Source organism: Pipistrellus kuhlii, unplaced genomic scaffold, assembly GCF_014108245.1.
Source record: "Pipistrellus kuhlii isolate mPipKuh1 unplaced genomic scaffold, mPipKuh1.p scaffold_m20_p_5, whole genome shotgun sequence".
Classification (NCBI taxonomy): domain Eukaryota; kingdom Metazoa; phylum Chordata; class Mammalia; order Chiroptera; family Vespertilionidae; genus Pipistrellus; species Pipistrellus kuhlii.
The window spans coordinates 2,645,985-2,672,352 of record NW_023425551.1 but is presented as its reverse complement, the minus strand read 5'-3'; the positions used below and the strand labels follow the sequence as shown (position 1 = coordinate 2,672,352).

At 43.0% G+C, this 26,368-nt stretch overlaps 1 protein-coding gene and 1 long non-coding RNA gene across 2 annotated transcripts in view; both read right to left on the bottom strand.

Moving 5' to 3' along the window:
• TFB1M (transcription factor B1, mitochondrial) overlaps positions 1–20,605 on the bottom strand; it is a 35,381-nt gene extending 14,776 nt beyond the window's left edge. The window contains exons 1-4 of the mRNA XM_036414209.2: positions 20,409–20,605; positions 17,048–17,199; positions 7,054–7,162; positions 5,629–5,780 (exon numbers count right to left, since the gene is read on the bottom strand). Of these exons, the coding sequence (XP_036270102.1) occupies positions 5,629–5,780; positions 7,054–7,162; positions 17,048–17,199; positions 20,409–20,541 (546 nt within the window). The 5' untranslated portion in view covers positions 20,542–20,605. The remainder of the gene's footprint in view (positions 1–5,628; positions 5,781–7,053; positions 7,163–17,047; positions 17,200–20,408) is intronic.
• Positions 220–1,460, bottom strand: LOC118705300. The gene is made up of 2 exons (XR_004983655.2): positions 668–1,460; positions 220–457 (listed from the first exon to the last, which is right to left on the bottom strand). It is a non-coding gene; the product is annotated as an uncharacterized LOC118705300 (long non-coding RNA).
• Positions 20,606–26,368: the final 5,763 nt, after the last annotated feature.

The following is a 26,368-nucleotide window of genomic DNA, read 5'->3' as shown; positions in this document are numbered from 1 at the left end:
AGCCACATGCGGCTCTTTGGCCCCTTGAGTGTGGCTCTTCCACAAAATACCACGGCCTGGGCGAGTCTATTTTGAAGAAGTGGCGTTAGAAGAAGTTTTAAAAATGTGGCTCTCCAAAGAAATTTCAATCGTTGTCCTGTGGATATTTGGCTCTGTTGACTAATGAGTTTGCCGACCACCGGGCTAAGCTGACTGTAGACTTTGTAGCATCTGTTTCACTATTCAGAAGCCACCGCTCATCTCATCCCTTATTTTACAATGTCTGGCTCTTGTCTGTGTTTAGACAGTTGGAATTACTGGGAAGTTGAGTTTATGGCAAGTGATGACATGCTACAGTGTATCTGACAAAATAAACTCTTCCTGACTAAAATGTGAAACCAAAGAGTATACATATATTCTCAATATAAAAAATATAGAGACAAAAAAATGGAAGTACAGATTTAAGTTAAAAACTAAGCTCAGCCCTGACCAGTTTGGCTCAGTGGATACAGCGTTGGCCTGAGGACTCAGGGGTCCCAGGTTGATTCCGGTCAAGGGCATGTACCTTGGTTGCGGGCACATGCCCAGTTGGGAGTGTGCAGGAGGCAGCTGATCGATGTTTCTCTCCCATTGATGTTTCTAACTCTCTATCCCTCTCCCTTCCTCTCTGTAAAATAAAAAAAAAAACTAAGCTCAAAAGGCCAGAAAAAAAAAATAGTGCTTAATTTTACCCCTGGTAAAAAATTAACTGAAAACGCACTGTGCAAACTGGCACAATTCAAAGCAGTTATATAAAACCAAAAGCTACCATGAACATCATCACAAAATTAGAATATAAGCCAAAAGAAATACTGAGGTTTTAAAAAGTATTATTTCATCCTGGATTTTCTTCCAATGTCACTTTACATCTGAAATGTATGTTTCCACAGATGAACTCAGAATTTAAAAATCACTTTAACCAAAAAGCAAACCAGTGAGGCACAGAGGGTGAGCTAACTAGATGCGGAGACACATCTGGGCCTGCTTCTCTTAGAAGGCAGTGTGTCCTCTCCCGCTGTCCTGACCTCGCAGCCAATACAGCCAGGGTGTGGGGACGAAACCTTGTGAACCATATGGCTCAATTTAGAAGAAAGCAGCACACGTACAGGAAAAATTAAACCTACGGACCAAAGAGCTGGGCAAAGGGCTTCTTTAAAAGCTAGCATGAGAGTTAAATGGCCAATCAGCTGCTGGTGTGGTGTATATATTACTGGCAAAGCTATGAAAGCCCCAGCTCCATTAGAAGGCAGATGACTGCAACAGCAAAAGGCCAGGAAACCAAACCAGCTAATTTTTCACTAAAAGAAAATAGCTAACCTTTGAGCTTTTAAAAGCATTCCGAGTCTAAGGGGGAAAAGGCGGGTCAAAGAATTTGCAAGGGCGCTATTACTTTTTCCCCTTACTCATCTAAAAAAATGTTAAGTACAAGGAGAAAGAATTGGCTCATAGTTGAGAAGTGAAACCACCACACATCAGGGCAGAGAGGAGGATGTAATGAATGAAGAGGTGGCTCCCTCCTGCTGGGGATGTGACCATTAACCAGCCAGGGTCCTGGTGATGGGAGGAGAGAAGAGGCTGATGCTGGACCCGGAAGGAAAAGACCAGAGGTCCAGCCATGGGGAGAAGCTGAACATCATGGCTCCAGCAGGACACGTGACCTGTGTTCAAGTTCAGCTTTCCCTGTGATGGGCTCACGGCCTTTCGGAAACCATTCAATTACTTGCAGCTTCGGTTTCATCGTCTATAACCGAAACACGAGGTTAGGTGAGATCTGTTAAGGTATCATTTATTGCAACCGAGTCTGATTCTAAACGCGCCTTAATGTGTGGGGGCTGAATCCATACATTCAGGCCTTGCAGTCATACAGAGAAAGAAGAGGACCAGGCTCATTTGTTTGGTAACTCACAAAGCCAAGCCAAGCAAGTGTTCAGAAGTGCTTTCTGTGGGTAAAATACACATTTTCAAATATGACTGTCAAGAGCGAAGAGAGGATATATAAGAAAAGGGTGCTATTATATTCTCCCACGGAAACTCCGGTATGCAAAATGTCAGTCAGAAGACCAGTGTTTCCCGTACTTCTAAAGCATTTCTTAAATTACAGACCCACTATAAACGCTTTTCAATATTCACACTACAATTCAACCAAAATCAACTTTCTTTGTTAAGAAAATAATGGCATGTGAAGTTGGAGCAGCACTGTTATAAACAACCACAACTGATAACCAGTCACTGAAAACTTCACTGCCCCTCTTATGCCTCCGTTCCTTGCTCTTTCTCCCCAAAGAATCAGAGTACACAGTATTTTGCATCTCTATTGTTATTCAAGAGCAGAAATATCATCATAATTATGTCAGCTGAGAAAAAACATCCAAGGACAAATCCAAAGGGTGAGAAAACCAACACAGAAAATTGTTAGCATGGCCTCAATCCAGACCAGCAGAAGAGACTTCACAGATTCACGAGCAGGGAAGCGATAAAGACCTGGGGAGAGTGGGCAGGGCACCTTGGAGCTCCTATCAAACTCGCACGGGTCTTATTACATTTTTGTGATGGATTTTATGGCCAAATACTCTAAGGCCATGGTCGGCAAACTGTGGCTATCGAGCCACATGCGGCTCTCTGGCCCCTTGAGTGTGGCTCTTCCACAAAATACCACAGCCTGGGCGGGTCTAGTTGAAGAAGTGGCATTAGATGAAGTTTAAAAAAATGTGACTCTCAAAAGAAATCGTTGTGCTGTTGATATTTGGCTCTGCTGACTAATGAGTTTGCCGACCGCTGGGCTAAGGCAAAGTCTCTCGGTCTGGGCCATTCTCAGGCTGCAGCACGGGGAGCAGGAGCCCGGAGATCTCCTTGACTTGAGCAGACAGCCCGGAGGTCAGGGAGGCCTAGCAGCCAGCACTCTGGGGCAGACACTGGAGCGGGGACACACACACACACACACACACACACAGGGTGGGGAGTGGGAGAGAGAGAGGAAGTGAGGGAGAGCCCCTGAGACAATGCTCTTTAAGTCTTGGGCGGAGCACAGATTTGCGTGTCTGAGGTTAACTAACTCCTCCAGGCTTGGCAGGCTGGAGAAAATACTGGGAAAGCAGGACGAAAGGAATTCACAAAGAACTGGAAAGAGTTTGCATCCCCAACAGCGGAAGTGAACACACAGGGCACTGGGCAGACTTCTCAGAAAGGTCCTGACTTGGTAGTGCACTTAGCCTCAGGTGAATCGCTGCTGTGTGGTGAAGTTGAAGACACAGCAATTGGAACTATTTTTTTTCGTATGGCAAATTACTAATTCTTTTCATAAGAGTTAACCAAATATGCATGCATTTGCTAAATGATGTCTCTCTCTGCTGATTTATAATCTCATTGTTATCCTACAGGAAGCTGCCTGGTTCCGGGCCCTCTAACCTCCCGCGGTCTGTCACGCTGTGTCCCGGTGCTTTGCTTAGAGCCTCACAGGCATTTTTTTTTTTCTTTTTCTCCTCACAGGCAGTGTGACACTTGATAGGCAAGTCTCTCAGCACTCTTCTTTTCCAAAACGTCTTACCATTCCTACAGGTCAACTTCTCCACGGGATCCCTGGAACTTAAGTACGTTTTGAGATGTTATATAAACAATATATTTCTAAATAGGTAATGTTTTTTACTTCTCTTTCCAATAATGATATATTTTATTTGCTTCGATCCCTACTGTATTTAGTGTCTTGTTTATTCATCACTAATTCAATCCTAAAGTCTTCCCAATGCTCATTACATGCAAACATGATAGGTATTTTTATGAAATTTCTGATCTGCCGTGATGTGGACTGAAGATCCCCTCCTCTCTAGTATTGGACCTTCAGTTCCCAGATTTCACACCACCTTTCTTCTGTGGCTCCATCAGACCCGTGCTCGCACAGGCTGTGTCATTATGCCGCAGGATGCTAAGATCAGTGAGAGGTGACTTTCCAGTAAACCGTGCTAGATTCACTGGCTCATGGGTAACTGTACTAATCTTGCTTTCCACTTCAACCATCCACAACCATCAAACCAAGTGGATTACAGACATACATTTAAAGGTAAAAGAATAAAGCTTGTAGTAGACAAATGTCTTCATGACCTCAGGCTATAAAAGTTTCTTCAACAAGACATAAACAGCACTAACCATCAATTTAAAGTTATGAACATCAGCCCTTCAAGACACTGTAAAAAGAAAATAATAACATGCCACAATAGAAGATATGCAACACATTTAACTAATAAAGGACGAGTAAGGGGAATATGTCAGACTCCTCCAAATCAACAAGAAAAAGACAAGCAACTGACAGAAAACTCAGTAAAAGGCACATACTTCACAAAAAAGAGCTTACCCAAAAGGCCAATAAACATGTAAATCATTAAAAACCAGCAAAGACAGAATAAACCACAATGGCACACCATTCCCCCAAATTGACCAAAAAAAGGGCAAATTAGGCAAAAGCACGTACTGGCAAGGATATATTATAGAATAAAATGAACTGCTGGGAATACAAACAGGCTCAATGACTTTTGAGAACAATTTAGCATTAACTAGCAAAGGCGAGAATTTGCAGACCTTCCAATCTAGCACTTCCATGTGCTATGGGCTCTGCCTGACATGTACACTGTATGTATATAGGAATGTTCATGACAGTTTTGCTCGTAATAACAAAATACTGAAACTATACAGGGTCTCCAAACAGGAGAATGGGCACGCAAATTATGACACAGGCAATGAGTGAGTAGTGTATATTATACTATATAATAGCAATATGAACGAGTCAGGATAAAGAGGATACAGGAGATAAACTTGCAGAGAATAATAAATTCCAAATTCATAGTATTGACTTCCTTTGCAGTAGGTGAAAGATAGGAGATAAAATCAGAATGAGGCATCCAAGAGTGTCAAAGATGTTGGCAATTTAATGATTAAGTTGACTTGGGCGATGGGGACTCGGTATTCTTTTTGTTAAGCCATACACATTACATGGTTTAACATGTATTTGTATGTTAAGTACTCTTGTATTTATGTCAGAACACAGCTTTGTAAAAACACTGATAGTCTGCAGATCCCCTCACCTACCCTGTAGGCTAACTTTCTGGAGAGTGAACCTGGAACACAACTGCTGTGGGCACGCAGGCATGGCCAAGGTGGGGGGTTAAAAGAAAGTCTGCCTACTGAGTAGTGAGCCGCAGGCCCTCTCCCCTTTCTCAGCTCCGAGCTGATGATACATTCTTTAGCTGCCATTCCACGAAGGTCAACAAGTCAGTGATAGCACGTCACATGCCAATCCCTCTGTGCTAGTGCATCACCACGTCGCCCAGGTTCTGCCTTTCCTTAGCTGAGCAGGGCCAGTTCCTGCATCCACCACATGGCCTCTTAGCGGGCAGCATGGCACTCCTACTCTGCACGAGCGCTGACAGCAGTGGCATCTGCCGCCGCCACCACATGCTTAACTTTTGGTTGCGCTGTTGTTGGGTTTCTGTGTGTGTGTGTGTAATGGAGTATCAGCTTTAGAGAACACAGCCTGGCACACAAATGCAGTACTAATGCAGTACTAGCTGGTCTTGGAATTCGACCGTGTGGTAAAATAGCCAGAAAAAAATGAAAACTCACCTCCGCCACTTCCTTTTGGAACGTCAGCGTCATCTGGGTTCTGCCATAAGCAAAAGGCCCATCGCGCTGAGAAACATTTTCAAGCCACTTGATTATGAGTGGAGTTGACACATTGAAAGGCAGATTTCCAATGATATGTACATTTGGAGGATCTGGTTGGCAGGAGAAAAACCAACTTGAAATGATTTCATCAATATGGTTTGAATATAATTTTAATTAAGCGTAAACATCAAGCTAAATACATAGCATCAAATAAAAATATATGAAAAACTATGGTTGCATATTTTACACACCATTTATTCTTCAAAAGCAATGTTGTTGTTGTTTTTTCACAATCAGCTTTGAATTATTAAGGGGAAAAACTTCTACCTAATTAGCATTCAGTCAGTGAAGTCCTCAGATTTTTGGCTTAGGAAAAAGATACACTAAGAACTGCTTTGAGGAAAGAGAATGTGCTTTGGACATGAAGAGGTCAAGGCTCCCAGAGGAACGTGCAGAGGGTCGGACGCCCGGGAAGCGGACACAGCCTGCGAGTGCCTGTGACATGCAGGTGTAATCCAGGGAGGGGAACCCAGACAGATCTGTAGCAGAAGACACCCGAGGGAGAGCTCAGAAACAGGTGAGAGGTGGGTGAAAAATAACCACCAGCAAAGGAGAGCTAGAGACAGCTCACAGCGACGTGAAAGGAAAATCGGGGGGATGGCATCAGGGAAGGCAGGAGCAGCCACCTTCCCAAAAAGAGTGGCTAACGGTCGGAGGAACCGGGAGAACTGGCATGGGCTGGGGACCACGGCAGGTCACTGCGGTGGGCAGGGCAGGCGGGTGCTGACAAGAGCATGGGGTGTCGGGAGGCGGAGGGGCCAGCACCAACCATCGCGGGAGCCTGCCGTGGAGCCAGACACACGGTGGCAGACAGACGGGGTGCACCAACATGGCCCCTCCATCTGTTCTACAGGGTTTTAAAGGCAAGAACCAGAAGCGCTGAAACAGAGGTTCTCAATATATTGTCTGTGGACGAAGAGGGCTGTGGCTGGTCACAGCATGTGAACACAGTGGGAACAAAGGTAAAAGGAAGGTTGGGTGTGACTTGGTTCACTAACACCCTTTCTGTTTTACCATTTGGAAAAAGCAACACCGTATAGCTCACCTGATGTGCTAGCATAAATATGACAAGTGTATCTGAGTAGAACCCAAAATATTTGAAAAATGGGACAAATAAATTAGAAATAAGAAAGAGTAATAGATTTTGTATTTTGAAAGAAAATAGAAAAGCAGAATAAAACTACAATACATATTACCTATTAATTGTGTTTGGATAATTTTTAATGTAAGTATATAATAACATCTGTAATATATAATAAAGTAAGTATTTCTACTATAAATAACAACAACAACAAAAATTCTCTTACCAGCAAAGTCACTTACCATCCTCCCACTGTCGTTTAAGACTTTCTGGAAAAGCCCTTTCGACCTTAAATGTCAACACGTCGCCATGGACAATCCTCAGTTTCCCCGGTGCTGCGTCAGAGAGCATCTAGTTTAGAAAGGCCAATACCATGAGCTCATACACTTTGTCAAATACTGAAACTAATGCTTTTACTTCAAATCTATGCATTATTAAATCAATCTGAAAAGCCAGAGACTAATCATGACTGTTAATGAACTCAAGTTCACAGTATCAACCGCAAGAGACTACAGTGGCATTTCACTTTTAACATATGAATGACTGGACAGCAACAGATAAAAGTATAAAAATAGCTTACTATTCAACACAGGATATATTAACAATTTTGACCCTCAGAATGACTTGTATTTCTGAATAGATTTAGCAAAAACTCAACTCCTATCTTTAAGTTTTTAAATTAGAAAGCATTTGTAATATATATATATATATATATATATATATATATATATATATATATTTATTTATTTAAATCTTTATTGTTGGAAGTATTACATATGTTCCTTTTATTCCCCCCACTGACCTCCTCTAGCCCACACCTACCCCTCACCCCAGGTCTGTGTCCATGGGTTATGCATAATGCATCCAAGTTCTTTGGTTAATCTCTTTCCACTCACACACCCTGACTTCCCTCTGAAATTCCAGTCTGTTCCTTGCTTCTCTGTCTCTGGGTCTATTTTGTTCATCAGTTTATTTTGTTCACTAGATTCCACATATGAGTGAGATCATGTGATACTTGCCTTTCTCTAACTGGCTTATTTCACTTAGCATAATACTCCCCAGGTCCCTCCATGCTGTTGCAAATGGTAAGAATTCTTTCCTTTTTCTTTTTTTTTTTTTTACAGCTGCATAGTATTCCATTGTATAAATGTACCATAGCTTTTTAATCCACTCATCTGCTCATGGACACTTGGGCTATTTCCAGATCTTAGCTGTTGTAAATTGTGCTGCTATGAACAAAGGGGGTGTATATATCCTTTCTGATCGGTGTTTCTGATTTCTTAGGATATATTTGTAAAAGTGAGGTCACTGGGTCAAATGGGAGTTCCATTCTTAATTTTTTTGAGGAAACTATATACCGTTTTCCACAGTGGCTACACCAGTCTGCATTCCCACCAGCAGCGTACAAAACATACTTGCCAACACTTGTTGTTTGTTGAGATAGCCATTCTGACAGTTGTGAAATGGTACATTGTTGTCATTTTGATGTGCATCTCTCAGATAATCAGTGACTTAAAGCATTTTTTCATATGTCTCTTGGCTTTCTGTACGTCCGTTTTGGAAAAGTGTCTAATTAGGTCCTTTACCCAATTTTTTATTGGATTGCTTGTCTTTCTTTTGTTAAGTTGTATGAGTTCCCTATAAATTTTGGAGGTTAAACCCTTATCGATGTATCATTGGCAAATATGTTCTCCCATGCAGTGGGCTCTCTTGTCATTTGTTGATGGTTTCTTTTGCTGTGCAGAAGCTTTTTGTTTTGATGTAGTCCCATTTGCTTACTTTCTCCTTAGTTTCCTTTGACCTAGTATATTGGTAAACCTCTGCTATGAGAGATGTCTGAGATTTTGCTGCCTGTGGTTTCTTCTAAGATTTCTAACATTTTACGACTTACATTTAAGTATTTTATCCATTTTGAGTTTATTCTTATGTATGGTGTAAATTAGCGGTATGGTTTCATTTTTTTATATGTACCTGTCCAATATTTCCAACACCATTTACTGAAAAGACTGTCTTTACTCCATTGTGTGCTCTTGCCTCCTTTGCCAAATATTAAGTAAGCATAATGGCTTGAGTAGATTTCTGGGTTCTCTGTCTGTTCCATTGATCTATATCCCTGTTCGTATGCCAGTACTAGGCTGTTTTAAGAACATTGGCTTTGTAGTATAACTCGATATCCGATACTGTGATTCCTCTTTGTTTTTCTTTGTCAAGATTGCTGCGGTCACTCAGGGTCTTTGTGATTCCATATAAATTTTTGGAATGTTTGTTCTAGTTCTGTGAAATATGATGTTGGTATTTTAATAAGGATTGCAATGAATCTGTAAATTGCTTTGGGTAGTATAGACATTTTAGTGCTGTTGATTCTACCAATCCATGAATACGGTATATTCTTCAATAATAAAGATAAAAGAAAGAAAGACTCTCACAGTACTACAATGTTGGTACTTAGCTAAAAAGAGCCTTACAGCTAAGCCATCTATAAGTTCGAATCATGTTAGGTGCCTCTGTATCCAACACAAAATTTGATTCTTTTTAAAATTTATTTTCATTTTATTCATTTTTTAAAAATTTATTGATTGATTAAGTTATGTGTCCTTATCCCCCCACTACCCCTACCCCTACCCTTAAACTTGAGTCTTAAAGTCCTTGGTAAGTAAAACCAGATGCAGCCCCTGAGCTTATGAAATTTAGAATGCAGAATATAGTCAATGAGCACAAACATCGCTCAAGTAGATTACAAAGGAAGAGGCGACCCCCTTCCACATTAGGTCTCAGCCCAGGGAGCTCAGAGGACCTCAGCTCCAGTTCAGGGAACTGTGGCCTTGAGCACCCCATGGTCTTGCAAAGCTCAATCCAAGCTCATTTCCTCTCCTAACTCTCTCCTTGCCTAACCCAGGCAACTGACAAGAAGGATGAAAGCAGCGTCACAGAAGGCACAGACCTCCTCTGGGCCAACACTGAGCCTGGCACATGCCTCTGTAGCTTATAGCACCCTACATCCCAATTAGGTGTCTGCAGGTTCTTCCTCCACTCCATAAGGGCAGCACCTGTTCTTTTCTTTTTCTTTTCTTTTTATTTTTATTGACTTCAGAGAGGAAGCGACAGAGAGAGATAGAAATGTCAATGATGACAGAGAATCACTGATCGGCTGCCTCCTGCACGCCCCCTAGTAGGGATCACGTGCCCTTGACTGGAATGGAGCCTGGGAACCTTCACCCCTAAGGCCGTGCTCCATCCACTGAGCCAAACCAGCCAGGGCGCACCTGTTTCTTACCTTCCTCCAGGTCCCCTGCGGCTATACCAGTACAGAGTGAGTACTTCTCCAGGTAAGTGCTAAGTGGATGAGCAGATGGCATTCAGTTTTTTGTGACACTGGAAACTTCCTTGCCTAGCCTGTGAGGTTTGGGGTTCCATAAAGTTGTAAGGTCAGTTAGCTGTCAAAGACTTATTTCACTGATAACAGGCAGAATTACACAAGTAAAATGTTCCAGAAATATAGAGTTGAATTGTCTATATTGGTAAGAAGCTAAACATTTAAAGTTTGGGAATCAACTAGTTTAATATATTTAGCCATGGCACTTGAGCAAAAATGATTGTGCACCTCTGATATTAAAATATATATGGATTATTTTAAGTCACCACAATTTGTTAAAATTTAATTTGATGATTTCCAGACATGAAATCTTAGAAAACCTAATAACCTCAATCTATTATAAACAAAAAAGGAGATAGTTCTCTATGGAACAGGGTCTTACTGTACAAAAACTGTGTAGTTAATGACAGCATTTACTATCAATGAAGAACATTAGAATTTTTCTGTAATTATGTATCACATAATTAAAACAAAACAAATTAGCATACCAAAAAACAAAGAGGCAGAACTAAAAGCCTATGTTTCACAATGTCAATATATAGAAAGTAATTAAGTAAGTAGTAATTAAGACTCAGACAAAACAAAACAATGCAAACTAGGCTCCTTGGCATTAATTTACATGCTCTGATAACCATGCTTGAGATGTTAATTTTCCACATTGACACACCAAGCTGCAAGTCAGGAAGGCGATATAACACATTTACCTTCCTGTCCTAGTTCAATGTTACCTTCTGTTATGTATGTTTTAATTCCCCTTCAGGCCGAAGTCTCCCTCAATGACACACCAAACCTCCCGTTCTTTACAAGGTCTACCTCTCCCACGACAACTTAGTAACCCCACCTTCCTCTTTCTCACTTCCTACTGCAGAAGGGATGAATGCTGGCGTTCACAGCTTTATGGCCAACATAATGAATTACAGAATTCTGACTCTCTAGGGAAGTGATTATACCAAGTCTCTAGAGAGAAAATGGTTTTCCTGGCGGTAGCTTCTGTAAAGGGTAGATGGCACCACATAATGGAGCGTGCCTTTACTGAAAGGAGGAGACAAAGGCAGAAGAACCCGCAGGTGGTCACTAAAAACCTCCCCTCTAACCGTCCAGGTCCTGGTGCACATGTCCCGCAGGGAGCAACAATGGCCCTCCGAGGTACTTCGTTGGTGACCTAATTTGATGATGAAAGAATTTATGTAATTCTTGGAACTTATGTACAATGATAAATCCCTTGAGAATATAACACTGTATCAAATAGCCATCTTGCACATTTTATGCCACCTTCTCTTGGTGAGGGGCCTACGGCAGCCAACACTGTACAGTGGGCTAAGCACAGGCCACACAGCTCAGGACCAGGGCCTTCCTCCTGGCACAGTAAGCATCCCCATGCTGCTGAGATAAAGGCTGGGCTAACTGTTAGGTAAACTATACGAGAATTAAAAAAACTATAACAGAGGATATGACAGGAGAAAATACAAATTTATTCTTATATAGAATACACAGGAAAGACAAATGCCATTTAAAAAAAAATTCAAGACGTTACACTAGATTTTTTGAGGGGGAAGAGTACAGCATTTCCAAAGGTCAGCTTGCTTTGCGTTTTAAACAGGACCAGAACATGTGTGGCAGAAACTCATTTACTCAGCCTCATGGAGGAATTAGATGTTTGACTTAGTACATTTTCTATTCAGTGAACGTTTACTCCTTTAAGTGTTAGTGTTTCTTAAAAAGACGTATACGGAAATCTGTATCAACTATATTGCTCAATTCTCTTCTTTAAGCCAAGTACAGTGAACCCAGTTTCACCCTCTTCTTGATGGCTTCTTCATTTCTGCCTGCAGAGTAATGGCCTCAATGGTTATGACCCTTACGACTGTGCTTCCCCCATCCACCCCCCCCGTTTTTATATTTGCTTTTTATAGCTGTTCTGCCGCAGGAATAACTTTACTTCTCGCTGTTGTCAGAGGGTCTGCTCTGAGCACTGCTCTCTACACCTTTAACCTGAGGCGCAGTGGGCCAGAAAATCACTCTGCTGTAAGCCATCTTTTGTTTACCTGTTGTTTTGTCTATGTGATGATTAGCATGATTTTAACTACATCAAGTAAGTTATATGTGTAAATTACATAATCATCTCATAGCAGAAAGTCAAGCAGTCTTCCCTTTTAACAGTTTGCTAGAGATGAAAGAATTTCAAAATTTTATCATCTCTGATTAAAAACAGCTCCTTCTGCCAGGATGACTATATTATATTTTATGTCCCTTTATAAGACCATGAGAAGGGGAGTAATTATAACAGCAACCACTGATTGGCTACTGCAATATATACCAGGCTCTTTACATACATTCCTGTTTATCCTTGCAATAACTACCAGAGGTAACTATTATTCCCAGATGGAAAAGCTGAAGCTCAAAAAGGTTCAACAATAAGCTCAAGGTCACAAAGCGAGTGGTGTACCTGAGGTTTGAGTCTCCATTCTGTGAACTTCCTACTTTGTCTATCAGGTAGAAATAATCACTCTGTTTACCTGTTTATAAAACCCAGAGACAATACTAACAATAATCACTGCCTTCCCATTTCCAAAATTCCACAAAATAAGCATCTAACTTAAAGGTTAAGAAGAATCCTAGAACTTCTAACTCTGGACAAGATGGACTGTAAGGGACCAGATATATTCTTTTTCCTTAAATAAACAATGGACAAAACAGTCGAAACAACAATACACAGATACTGGACATCAGAGAGCACAGGAAAGCCTGCAGATCCAAGAAGCTCAATGAACCCCATGAACAAGAAACATGAAGAAAATGACACCAAGGCACATCATGAGGAAACTGCTCAAAACAGCGATAGAGAAAAATATAAAGGCCAGAGGAAAAAAGACAGAGGAGCAAAGAGGAAGATGACAGATTCCTTGTTAGAAGCAACATATGAAGTCAGCAGCACAAAACCTTCAGAGTAGTGATAGGACGTGCCAGGATGTTTTCCAAAAAATGAAGACAAAACAAAATATGTTTCAGACATATAAAATGCCGAAAGTTACATGACAAACATTCACGCTGTTATGAAATGCTAAAGAAAACCTTTCAGGTAATAGGAAAATGATACTAGATGGAAATACACACAAAATAGTAATCTCTTTAACAGAGAATTGACTTTGAAAAGTCACATTGTATGGTGAACTGTGTACCATACGGGGAAGTAGGACAATGAGCAGACGAAGGAGAGAAGTAGACTACTGCAGGATTGTATGGTAACATTTGAAGATACTCCGGGCTATGTGAAGACGCATGCCACACACCTCCCATAAGCCGCTGAAACACCAAACAAAGCGCTACAGCTATATGATAGACAACCTGGAAGGAAACGCAGGAGAAATTCTAAGCCCCACGGTTTCCACAGCACTGAGGATTTTTTAGTTCAAATAATGACGTTACTTTTCTCCTATACCTCTTTCCAGGCCAGCACCTCCTGATCAATCCTTAATTAAAAGGGGAGTATAAAGCATGGGGTTAATAATTTAACTGATTAATTATATAAAAATCTGCACTAAATTTACTAAGTAGGAAGTATTCATTCAATTCTCATAACAATCCTATAGGCAAGATGACAGAGAGATGGGTACCCACCAAGGTCACGGAACTGGTAAATGGTAGAGCCTGAAGTTGAACCCAGAGAGTCTGACCACAGAACTGTACTATGATGCTTTCACGGGTTAGAGATGTTTCCTCCTCTACAACATGCCGATATTGAGACCTTTTGTACATAACCACCATGTTCTTTCCTCTAAGCTGCCTCTGATAATATAATATAAGAACTGAATTAAGCTACAAATGACATACACTTCTAACTATAAGACATTTTATAAATTATTACAATTTCTTTAAAAAGTAATTCTATTAGCTTAGAAGTCACTAAAATGGAATCCTTAAAATAGATCGCTCTCCTCCTGCCTATACTCGGTTTTATGATTAATTTAGTACTTCGAAAGGAAAGTGGTTTTACATATTGAAACATTCTTTACAGAAAAAAGAAGTCTATTTGATATTTTAGCATCCAATGCTTCTCTTTAAGGCAAACTCCTTTCCTGCACACGAGGCACCAAAAATCTTGCTGCTTCTACAGCAACAGGTAAGTCAAATGTACATTTTTTTGCAGTGTACCATATTTTTCGGACCATAAGACGCTCCGACCATAAGACGCACCAGTTTTTAGAGAAGGGAAATGAAGAAAAAAAGATTCTGAAACAAATAGTGTCCTAAAATATTTTATGTGCATTAAAACCCAACATTTCAGTCATAAACACATGTAATCAACCTTGTAAACGTAAACAGCAGCATTTAGAACCATTTTAGAGCTGGGCAAGCACACAGAGACCACACAGAGCCGGGCAAGTAAAAAACCTTTTTTTTTAAAGTATATGTGTAGGCTATATTTGGACCATAAGACACAGGGACTTTTTCCACCCACTTCTGGGGGAAAAAAAGTGTGTCTTATGGTCCAAAAAATACGGTAATTTACCTTGAAATTAACCTACTACTTATATTTAGAAAAAGGGCACAAAACTGTTCAATAATGAACACTACACAATGATTCACTTTCATGGTTAAATGACACATGTAGTCAGTTAATCAGATAGATCACAGATAGTCAACCTTTTCATTTCCCTCGCGAGGCATTACCGAGCACCTGCCATGTGCTGGGCACTCACATGCGGTAGAGATGCAGCCGGAAACAGCAAACATGTAAGAACACAGAGATGGCATCAGATGACGGCAAAGCTAATGAGCAAGTAAAGCAAGGTGGTGAGGAGTGCGGGAGCACAGCCAAGATAAAAAGGGTGCAGTTGTTTTTTAAAATCTGTCTCCAAAGATCTTTGGTTTAAATCGGAGAGAATATGTGAATTAAGATGGAGGCGGACAGAAATGCGATTCACCTCCCTGCCCAATGGGAAAGAATTGCATGCAATACTGGGTGAGACTGAGGGTTCAGAGGTCTCTTTCAGAGCCACATATCAGATGAGTATTTCCTATGTCAAAAAAGGGCTGGATGATTAAGCCTGAGAGAATTAAGTGGTGCTGCTCAGTTTCTTTTCATCATCTTATGATCTCACCAAAAATAATGTCCCTACTTCCACCTCCAATTGAAATACAGTTCTTAAAATAAGAAAGCAGTTCAATGCAAAAACTCAACATTACATTCCACATTTGATAAAGAATATGTACCACATAATATCCACAAATAAATATATAAGTCTGAAACCAATTCTGTCAATAAAGACTGGCGAAATTAGATCAAAGTAAATACTATAAAATTTTGTAAAACATAAAAACAGGATATAGCAAATAAAAAAATCAATAGGTTTCTTTTTAAAATCAGATGCTAGACACAGTGCTAGACTTTCAAATAAATTTTCTCAAGAGTGTTCTGGCAGAGATAAATATTTTTCCATTGATACACATATATGTATTAGAATGTGCTAATTTAAAACCAACTGTTCTTCAGGTATGAAAATAATCATGAAAATAATTCTACTATTCTATTGGACTCACCTAATAAATTGCTAAAGGCTCTTTAAAGTTTTAATTAAGGGGGAATAAAAGGCCCTTCAATCACTAAGTGTCCCTGATGAGGAATGATCACTGCCAACATTTTTAAAATGTGCCTTCTTCTTACTATTATTTTTTTTAATCCTTACCTGAGCATATGTCTACTGATTAAAAATATAAATATATATTTTATTGATTTTCCACAGAGAGGAAGGGAGAGGGATAGAGAGTTAGAAACATCGATGAGAGAGATACATTGACCAGCTGCCTCCTGCACACCCCCCATCGGGGATGTGCCCGCAACCAATGTACATGCCCTTAACCGGAATTGAACCTGGGACCTTTCAGTCTGCAGACCGACGCTCTATCCACTGAGCCAAACTGGTTTCGGCTGGCTGGCTACTGATTTTTAAAGAGATAAGAAGAGACAGAGAAATGCCAGAGGGGGAGGGGGAGGGGAAGGAGTATCGGGGAAGGGGGAGGGGGAGAGAAACGCCCGGACCAGGGATGGAACATACAACCTCGGTATGTGCCCTGAGCAGGAACTGAACCTGCAGCCTTTTTCAGTATACAGGACAGCGCTCCCACTGAGCCACCTGGCCGGGGCTATCCCTTTTAATTTAAAACCCACACCTGCCTCCACTTCTCACCTTAATTCTTTCCTTGAGAAGATCAAAACAAGTTTATCCTCTCCCTGCCAACCTGGATAGGTGGCTTTGAATTCCCTCTCAGGGCTTCTCTGCTCTAGTGAAGTGCCCGTTTCCTTCAAGTATTTCTCATGTGATCACAGCACCGCCTGTTTTGAGGCTGCACGTATCACTGCCTTCACACCTCACCTAGAATCTATCCCCAAAGTGAGCTACTCCATCCCTTCACTTTAAAAATGCTCTTCTACGAATGCCGAAGCTTAACAATTAGTCTCTCAATTAAGCCAATGTCTTCTCCGTCTTCTGCTTGTAGCAATGATTTTCTGACCTTACATGAAGTTCTCAGAAGTCATGCTGAGTCATTTTTAGCATTATTTACCCTTATTTATTTTTAAAGGGATGGGCCCTAACGCCCACAGATACTAGATTTTTAAACAGGTGACACAAAACAGCTAGTTTGTGGAGTGTTTTTATAATAGCAGGTTCATTCAGTCCTGGTCAAGGGACCACGTGAGGAGGCGTTAGAAATGCAGCCTTCCAGCCTCCAGACTACGAATCAAAACCTCCAGGACGGAACCTGGGGACCTGCACCCTACCGAGTCCTCAGGGACGGCGGGGCTTACGTCTGGGCCTAAAGATTCCAATTGGGTTTTTAAAAAGACACTGTGAGCACCTCACCTGTAACCCAGGAAGGAAGCGACTGTCCTTTTCCACCACCAGAAGTTCAGCGACGCCGGCATTGAGGATGGACCTTGTGATTCCGCCTGGCCCAGGGCCCACTTCGTACACATATGCGTCTGTCAGATTGCCAGCTTTCCTTACAATCTTATCTGGAGAAAAGAAACGTTCAGTTATCTCGAGTATCTTGGCAAATTTTGGTGTATGGCATTAAAAAAAAATGCAAATTTTTATCAGTCATTACCTAATCAACTAATTTACTAATCCTTTATATACAATTATTAATCCAGTTATTTAACTCTCAACCTCAACCAACACATAGTGGCCATTCATCATTCTATCACATCACTGTTGAAAAGTACCAGACCTTTAACAAAAAATAGGATTGCCGTGACAAATGTCTACAGCCTAAATTGGCCTAACATTGTATTTTATGTTCTTCCTCCAAACCATCATTTCCTAAGAAGGGGCTGATTAAGCATACACTCCTTTTTAACACTTGTTGAGCATCAAACATCTGAATGGACAAGACTAGTTTCACACTGAGAATTTTCCACGTTGCTCTTTTAAAATGCAGAGGCAAAAAGTGCTGGCAGTCTCCATTTTTACCTCTCTATCTCTGGCTGCTGGACCATATGGCACTAGCAACAAGTTTATAGTTCATAAGACTTGCAAAAATTGGGGTTCTTGGCTGTTTTCAGTTAGAAGTTAAATTTAGCAATGGAGGTTTTTAAGCTTTGCAAACATGCAAGTTGATATGGAAAAGTTAAAACTGTAAAATATTCATCGACTTCTTTAAGTTAGCAGACCTTAAGAAATCTTGGAAAAGCAGATTATGGAAGATGCAATACAACCAATCGTCACTATGAAACATACAACCGGCTGGCCTTCCTGACCGAGCTATTAGAACCCAAGCCAGTGGGCCTCCTGGCACAGTGGCAATGCAGTCCCGGAAACAACCAGCCCTCTGGGCAGTGCTCCCTGACACCGTCTAGTCCCCTTTCTGCTCCTGTGACTGAGAACTGACCTCTGCAGGTTTACAGCGAGAAAGCCCCTCATCCCTCCAAAAATAGCTGTCTGTTCCAGGTGCAGGAAGGCCTGGCACCGCCGGGCATCTGTTTGGCACAGGTGCTGCCCAGGCTTTCTCACGACAAATCCTCATGACAGGCTCACTATCCCCCGTCCACTCCTCTGACTTGTCATCCCTCCCGTTTTATGTGAACGAGGTCGTCCAGAAAGCAAGTGGGAGAGCAGGGGCTCCCGCTCCGGTGTAAATTCCAAAGCTGATCCTTAAATTCCAAAGCTGATCGTTGCCTGGGTGCGGACCAGTGTCTCTCAGAGGGAAGAGGCGGTACATTAAGCACAGGCGTGATGGAGGGGATTAATATTCTCACTTTTAAAAGTGGAGAGCGGCAGAAACCGGTTTGGCTCAGTGGATAGAGCGTCGGTCTGCGGACTGAAAGGTCCCTGGTTTGATTCCGATCAAGGGCATGTGCCTTGGTTGAGGGCACATCCCCGGAAGGGGGTGTGCAAGAGGCAGCTGGTCGATGTTTCTCTCTCATCGACGTTTCTAGCTCTCTCTCTCTCTCTCTCCCGTCCTTTCTGTAAAAAATCAATAAAATATATTAAAATAAATAAATAAATAAAAGTGGAGAGCGGTAGCAGGCAGGCCAGTGCCTTCTTCACGTACAAATGCCATCTCAGAGGCACAGGCAGTTCGCTAAGCCTGGGTTCAGTCTTCTCTGCTCCCACCGAGCTTCTCACCTCAGAGAAGTACCTTCATGTCCCTTCCTTTTGGTCCCCACTGAAGAGAGAAGAGTATCTAGATTAGGGAATTCACTCCCCGGGGAGAATCAAAGGCTCAAGGAGAAAGTACAAATGAAGAAATCTTCAAAAAAAATATAAAGACCTGCCGGGACCGGTTTGGCTCAGTGGATAGAGCGTCGGCCTGCGGACTGAAAGGTCCCGGGTTCGATTCCGGGCAAGGGCATGTACCTTGGTTGCGGGCACATCTCCAGGAGGTGGTGTGCAAGAGGCAGCTGGTCGATGTTTCTCTCTCATCCTTGTTTCTAACTATCTATCACAACTCGCGAGCGCTCTCTCTTCCTCTCTGTGAAAAATCAATAAAATATATTTTTAAAAAAATATATATAAAGACCTATATTTTCAGTCCTGAGAAGGGTGCTTTATACCTAGAACATAGCTCACGACTGGCGGAAAAGGCTGATTCTGGTTACCACCAGAACCAAATAACTGTAGGGGTGTGTTTTGTAGGACCGTCCCGCAATCCACGCATTAAAAAACGGAAGCAGAATGAAGCTGTTTCACCCCAAGTCCTCTTGCTCCCGACAGAATAAAGGCTCCAAGTCCAAGAAATAAAACTTCTTCGTTGTGCTTTGTGGACGGTACTTAACTGAACTGACAGTGACCTTGTTGGGTGTGATGGACTGATTTTCTCAGCTCCTGAGGCCCTGGGGGCCAAAGAGGACATCAAAACCTCAAAAACGGAGTGTGCTCCCGCAGTGAGATCAACCGGCACATCTGTCCTGTGTTCCTGCAGCCTCGTCCTGGGGAGCACCCCGAGGAAACAGGGGTGAAAGCAATGCACCCATTTGCAAAGCTCATCCACCTGTGCGCTTCGCACTGGGGACCTGCACTGCGCGGCGGGAGGGGAACGTCCACTCGCTAACCCTGAGCCCCCCGCGGGCAGGCCCGGCCCTTCTCACTCCGGCACCTGCAGGGCTTGTTCCACACGCATTTGCCGGAGGAGAGCTGGCGCCCTCAGGGCTTCTCAGGCGCCACAAGGGAATGTTTGACACTGCTGCGACAGGGTACGGATAACCCCAACCCTGCACAAACCTAAATCGGGGTACCTTCGGGCGGAAAGCAAACCTAGCCAGCACGTGCAGCCCCATTTCAGTGTCACACACCCGCCTTCCCCGGCACCGCCCCTCCTTCCGTCCCTCCCCCAGCACCGCCCTGCTGTACGGTGACCAGATCGTCCCGCTTTGGGCGGGACAGTCCCGATTCCTAACAATCTTTCCCATCTAATCGGGACTTTTTTTAAAAAACGCCGAGGGACGCGGGAAAAATTGTTAGAAATCGGGACTGTCCGGCCCAAAGCGGGACGATCTGGTCACCTTAGCCCTGCACACGCCCGAGCGCAGGGGTCCGAGCGGCCACCACGTCCCTCGCGTCTGCGGGGCGCGGCGAGCGGAGGACGGGCCTGGCTGGGGCCGCGCACGCCGGGGCCGGACCCGGACCCGGACCCTGACCCTGACCCTGACCCTGACCCTGGACCCCGCCCGCAGGAGGCGCGAGCCCCGCGCCCCGCGCCCCCCTCGGCGGGGCCGCCATCCACCTGTCAGCCTCAAGTCCAGGAGGAAATTCTGCGAGAGCTGCTTCGCCGCCTGCAGTTTGAACAACTTAATGATTTCCCGAATCGTGGGCAGCGGCGGGAGGCGGAACGTGCCGAGCGCCCTGGAGGCCGCCATGAGCCTCGGGGGACAGACCCAGCCGCACGCGGACCTGCCTCCGCGGCTCGGAGCGCGCTCGGCGGAGGGAGGCGGAGCCTGGAGGGCTAGGGCCCGCCTCCGGGCTCCCCTCATTGGTCGGCAGTCCCCGGCCGGAACTTGAGCGCGGACCGGAAATCCGGGCGCTCTCGGCGCGCAGGCGCAGATCCGGCGAGAGGCGGCGCAGGTAGGGGTCCGCCTTTCCTCCGCCTCTCCCGGGTGGGCGGGGCGTGGGCGGGGACACGGAGGGACCCGAGGTCGCGGGGAACCCTGCAAGCAGCCTGGGGTGACTGGACGTTCATAATAGTTGCACGCTGATGCTTAGATATAAAACTACCGGTTGCTAACAACTCTCTAGCCCAGTGGTCGGCAAACTCATTAGTCCACAGAGCCAAATGTCGTCAGTACGATTGAAATCTCTTTGGAGAGCCACATGTTTTAAAACTTAAACTTCTTCTAACGCCACTTCTTCAAAATAGACTCGCCCAGGCCGTGGTATTGTGTGGAAGAGCCACACTCAAGGGGCCAAAGAGCCGCATGTGGCTCGAGAGCCGCAGTTTGCCGACCATGGCTCTAGCTGGTTTGGCTCGCTGGGTGGAGTGTGGGCCTGCGGACTGAAGGGGCCCGACTTGGATTCTGGTCCAGGGCCCATGCCCAAGTTGTGGACTTGTAGGGGGGCGTGTAGGAGGTAGCGGATGGATGATTCTCATCATTGACGTTTATATCTCTCTACCCCCCACCCTTCCTTCATCTTTGAAGTCAATAAAAAATATGGTTAGATGTGTATGGGACCCGGAGGAGGGCCCTAGCCCTCCAGGCTCCGCCTCCCTCCGCAGGGCGGATGGCAGGTTTCTAACTTCTCTGAGCCTTAGTTTTTTCGCCTGTTAAGTGGACAGAATGCCTGCCTTAAAATGGTGAGCACTAAACGAAAGAGGTTGCTGGGTGGGTGAATTCAGAACCTAGTGCAATGCGTGGCATATGGTAAACCTGCAACCCAGGGCAGCTGTGGCTACTATAATCACCTAGCAGGTGAATGCGCCTAGGGGGTTTAATTTTAAACTGTCAGCACGGTTTGTTAGTGAGAGGGTGCGAAGTAGAATCAGCTCTTCTGCCCCTTTAACATGTACACATCAGCGAGAAAAACTTCCTTGTTCAGTACATGAGGCTTTAGGAAGTGTTTTTGTGTATATTGGATATTTGTTCCTGAACTTTTCACTGACAGTATTGTGAAATCAACAGAATAAGAATTACTAGCCTGAGTTTAGAGCAGAGGAAACAAAAACTCGGGTCATATAACTTAATGAAATTTACAAAGCCAGAAAATTTGTGGAACCCAGATCCAATTTAAGCTTCCCGACTTGCAGGATGGCTGCTCTTGCTATTAATCTGCTTTGCATTGAGTATTATTGCCTTGTTTACTTTCCCCCAGTTTTCTTATTGGGGGAAAAGCATATTTTCTTTCTTTTTTTTTTTTTAAAGCATATTTTCTTATGCTTCAAGTGTTCAGCCTCTACTCACAGAACAGGAAAGCCAAGGACGACAGGGAAGGAACATAATAATAATAATAGCCAACATTTGTTGAGCTTTTCCCAAAGTCCCAGGCTTCACAGCTGAGAGCTTTACAATTATTACTTCAATAAGTGTTACAAAACAAAGTTTTGCCCTAGGCTGCTGCACAACTAACAAGTGGTGGGCTCAGGATTTGATTCCATACGTTCGTGTCCAGAGCCTGCTTTTTAAGCAGTGCAATCAGTGTGGAGAGGTCATTTGACTTGCTTAGGATGCTACATCCAAGCACAGAAAGGAGGCTCAAATGTGAGTTCTCTCTCTCCATTTTACTAGAGAGAACAACAAAGCAAAGAAATATCAAATCTGTCTGATAGGGTAAATTAGCTTTTCTAATCCTTTTTGCAAATTGCTGCATTGATCACAAGTGAATCTTTTTTTTTTTTTAATTTTACTTCTCAGAGTAGTAAGTTTAAAATAAAGCTAATGGACAACCAAGTAACTATGGGTATGACATGGAAAACCCAGCTACCTCCTGTTATAGTTATCTTAGGAGGAACTGGAGATAATTGACACATCTTCTAGCTTTAGAAAATTGGGATGTGATTCCCATAGAGGTAAGATGGTTTGCCCAAAGTGGCATAGAAATGTAGGCTGAAAGCCAAAACTCTTAATTCAGAGCCTTTATTGGAACCAAAACATACTACACCCGGGAAGGCATTCACTCGCAGTTACAGTCATTGTTTCACGCAGTCCTCACAATAGTCCTGTGAGGATCAGATGCTTATCCTGATTTGACTGTGAAGAAATAGAGGTGAGGGCATTTAACTTGTCCAGGATGCACAGCAAAATGCAGAGAGATTTAACCTGTTTTTCTTTTCTAAGTTCTGATCTCATGGGCCACACACCGCAAGTATTACATTTTTAAAGTTAATTATTTAACCAATATATGATAATTTTATAATGTTATGTAAGTCTATCCAATTTAAATCTGAATAAACTAAATTTACAGTTTTCATGGGATTAACTAAAACACAGTTAAAATAAGTATATGCAAAGCTACAAACCAACACAAATGACACATAATGTTAAGTCACTGCTCTTTATGCTGATTGGTAGGATTCTTTTGTAAAAAATTCAGTACTGTCCATCCAGTGTTGCTCAGTGGTTGAGCTTAGACCCATGCACCAGGAGGTGATGGCTCAATTCCCCATCATGCCTGGGTTTCGGGCTCAATCCCCAGGCTGGGGCATGCAGGAAGCAGTTGATCTATTGTATGATTCCCTCTCATCATTGATGTTTCCATCTCTCTCTCCCTCTCCCTTCCTCTCTGGAAAAAAAAAAAAAGTCCAGTGCCAATGTGCCATGTAATGATTGAATTTTCTTATCAGTTTTCTGGATCCAAACTAACACCAAATCTTTGTGCAGAATGTTAGCCATTGTCTCTTGCCTTTCTCTTAAAGGAACATAGAAGCTACTTAGAAGTCTGCTTGGGTCTATTTTCATTAGCATGGAAACAAAGTGGAATTACTTGGCACAGATGCCATCCATAATACACAGCTTGCATAGCAATAATCAGGAGAAAGTTCAGGTGGCTCAGAATGTGCCCACACAAACTCTTTAAAGATTAACACCAGCGTAAAAAACAAACAAAAAATTTATAAAGAACAAAACCACATTTCCATGGAGAATTTGTGGATTCCCAAGAACTTGTCCCCAGATCTCAATATGAGAATTATTGTCTTATTCCACGCCATCTTAAATGCTCAACATTTGTGGGGTTATGACCTATAGTGACAAAGCAGTTTCTCACGTTACTTCACTTAATTCTCATTTGAACCCCTAATGTAGGTTTACAGAGATACTCAGAGGGCACTGCTACAGGCCAGTGAGGGCGCAGTTGAGTCTCAAACACAGGTCTTCTGACGCTGTTGTACCTTGGGTATGTGTTAGATAATTGTTGAACTGAATAATAATAATAAAAAATCCATCCTAGGAGAATCTTCCAAGTTTTTACAGTTCTTGAGATCTAATTTTTATCATCATAAATATCTGATTCTCAGTCTTTTCATTTTCAGAAAATTACGCATTACTCCCTACAAAGCGCATGGAATCAGCAGGGGGTGTGCTAATAGTGTATTTCACATATTAATGCAAATAGTTTTATCCCAGAAAAGAGAAGTGTGCCGTTTCATCAGTTTTGAAGCTTTGAAGTATCTGCTTCATCTCAAGATAGATTTTAATATGCTAAAATATTGTAATTAATTCAGAAACGACTAGCTCCACCTATCAGTGAAGATGAAGAATTACAAGTGATCCTAAGTGATACCAAGGTAGAATGCACAAATTCTAATTTGCACAAATCCCAGAATGGTGATCTAGGAAAATTACTTATTATTATTTTAGCATTTATTTTAATGTAAATGAATATGTCACTTCATTTGGTATAAGTAGTTTAGCGCCTACTTATAGAGAAAGTGCTACTTCTAAAAGATTATCATTTCAGTTCCCTGAAAAGAGGCGGGGAAGCCACAAAGAGCAATATTTTCCTGCCACAAGGGAATTTCCGGAGAAAATTAAATGTGGCTTAGAATTGCCAAATTGAACTTTACAAAATGACTATTATGTAAAGTGCCCTTTTCTGATAGTATTGTATAATTCTGCATAATAGGACTCCGTGCTCCAGAGAAATATTAAGAGCTGCATTTTACACATATTGAGTCCTTGTTAATGGCTGTTTGATGCCCATTGCTCACAGAGGAGTGACCTACCTGGTGGGAAGGAGAAAGTGCAGGGTAATTCCGAGCAGACAGACCAAACACTTTCTCTGTGGGGACAGAAGCCAAGCCATTTATGGCAACCAGCACAGGTGAATTGCCTGAGGGGACCATGTGACAGTTATAACTGTTCTTTAAATCTAGTGTGTATCACTGGCCCAGGCAGTATTGGAAAGCCTCCTGATTGTCCCCGAAGAAGATGGTGAATTATTGCCAGGACCCTAATGTGGTGATGAGGACAGGCAGCCCTTTCTGCTCAGGATAAGTCAACTTGGGTTTTTCCTCCGCAACAAAGCAAATTGTTTGTGAGTGGAGAAAAGGTCAGCACCTTCAAAGGGCATTGTAAAAGTAAATTAGCCCTTTTATGCTAAGAGTTTATTAGTGTGCCTCAACATTTAATTGAAGAAAGGTTAAGAATAAATAATACTATGAATAGGAACACACTTGTGGTGGCTTTTCCATGCGTTTACAACTATTCTGTGAGCGGGGAGGCTCTGGGTTCAACCATTTGGGTCTCCTTGGACATCTTGGTGACATCCCCCCACCCTGCCCTAGCAAAAGGATCGTGGGTGGACTACTACATAAGACCACACCTATCCCTTCTTTCTCTGGCCTAGGGCCCCTGTAGTTGCTCCTCTCTACCCCAATCCCAGGTGGCTCCTGTGTGCACAGTTTTCCAGACAAGCCAGTGAGTTGATGTGAATACATAGCAACTGGCTACCTATTTGTCCAACTGAGAAGGGGCAGGAGGATGGGGCTGCTTCCCCGACCTTGAGGAGGAGGTTTGTTGGCACCCCGTCAGTTCCCTTTTGCCCCACCAGGAGCCCTGCGCCTTCAGACTGCTGGGTTTACCGTTTTCCTCTACTCTATTAGACTACACTTCCCTAAATCATCCCAAATCAACACCCTCCTCACTGTTCTCTACCGTTCAGTTCAAACCATCATTTCACCCAGTGGATTCCGGTGACTGTGTTCAATGACCTGGAACAGCATGCTTATTACTTCCCGGAGAGAGCTATGCAACTCCAGGTTGGGATCTAGGACCAGGCAGACATCCTGATAAAAAGTTAAGGTTGGCAACTTCCTTCCTTCACCTAAGATGAGAGTGTGGACTCAGTTTCTGCTTCAGGGATCCAAGTGGATGCTCATAGGTAAGGGGAAGGCAAAGCTACCATTAGCCCTCCCACTGTAGCTTTTGAAGAAAAGGAAGCATCCTGGGAGGAGTGAGAAAAAAGCAAGTACCAAATGTGTCTCCTCTCTTCAATGGACAGAGAAGAATTCATAGATCATTGGCATCAACAGGCCTCTAGAGCACCTGTCCCATTTCCAGCCCCTCTTTGCAGTCAAACCTGTCCAAAGTCTGGTCAACCTGTCATTCTAGTGTTCTCATTTCCTTCCACTCACCCCATCCTTACTGTCACCAAACTCCCCAAGGATCTCCGTGTTTCCAAATCCAGGGGACACCTCTATTCTCTCCATATTTAACGTGAGTGATTATAACTGCATGCTGAGTCCTAGGAGACCAG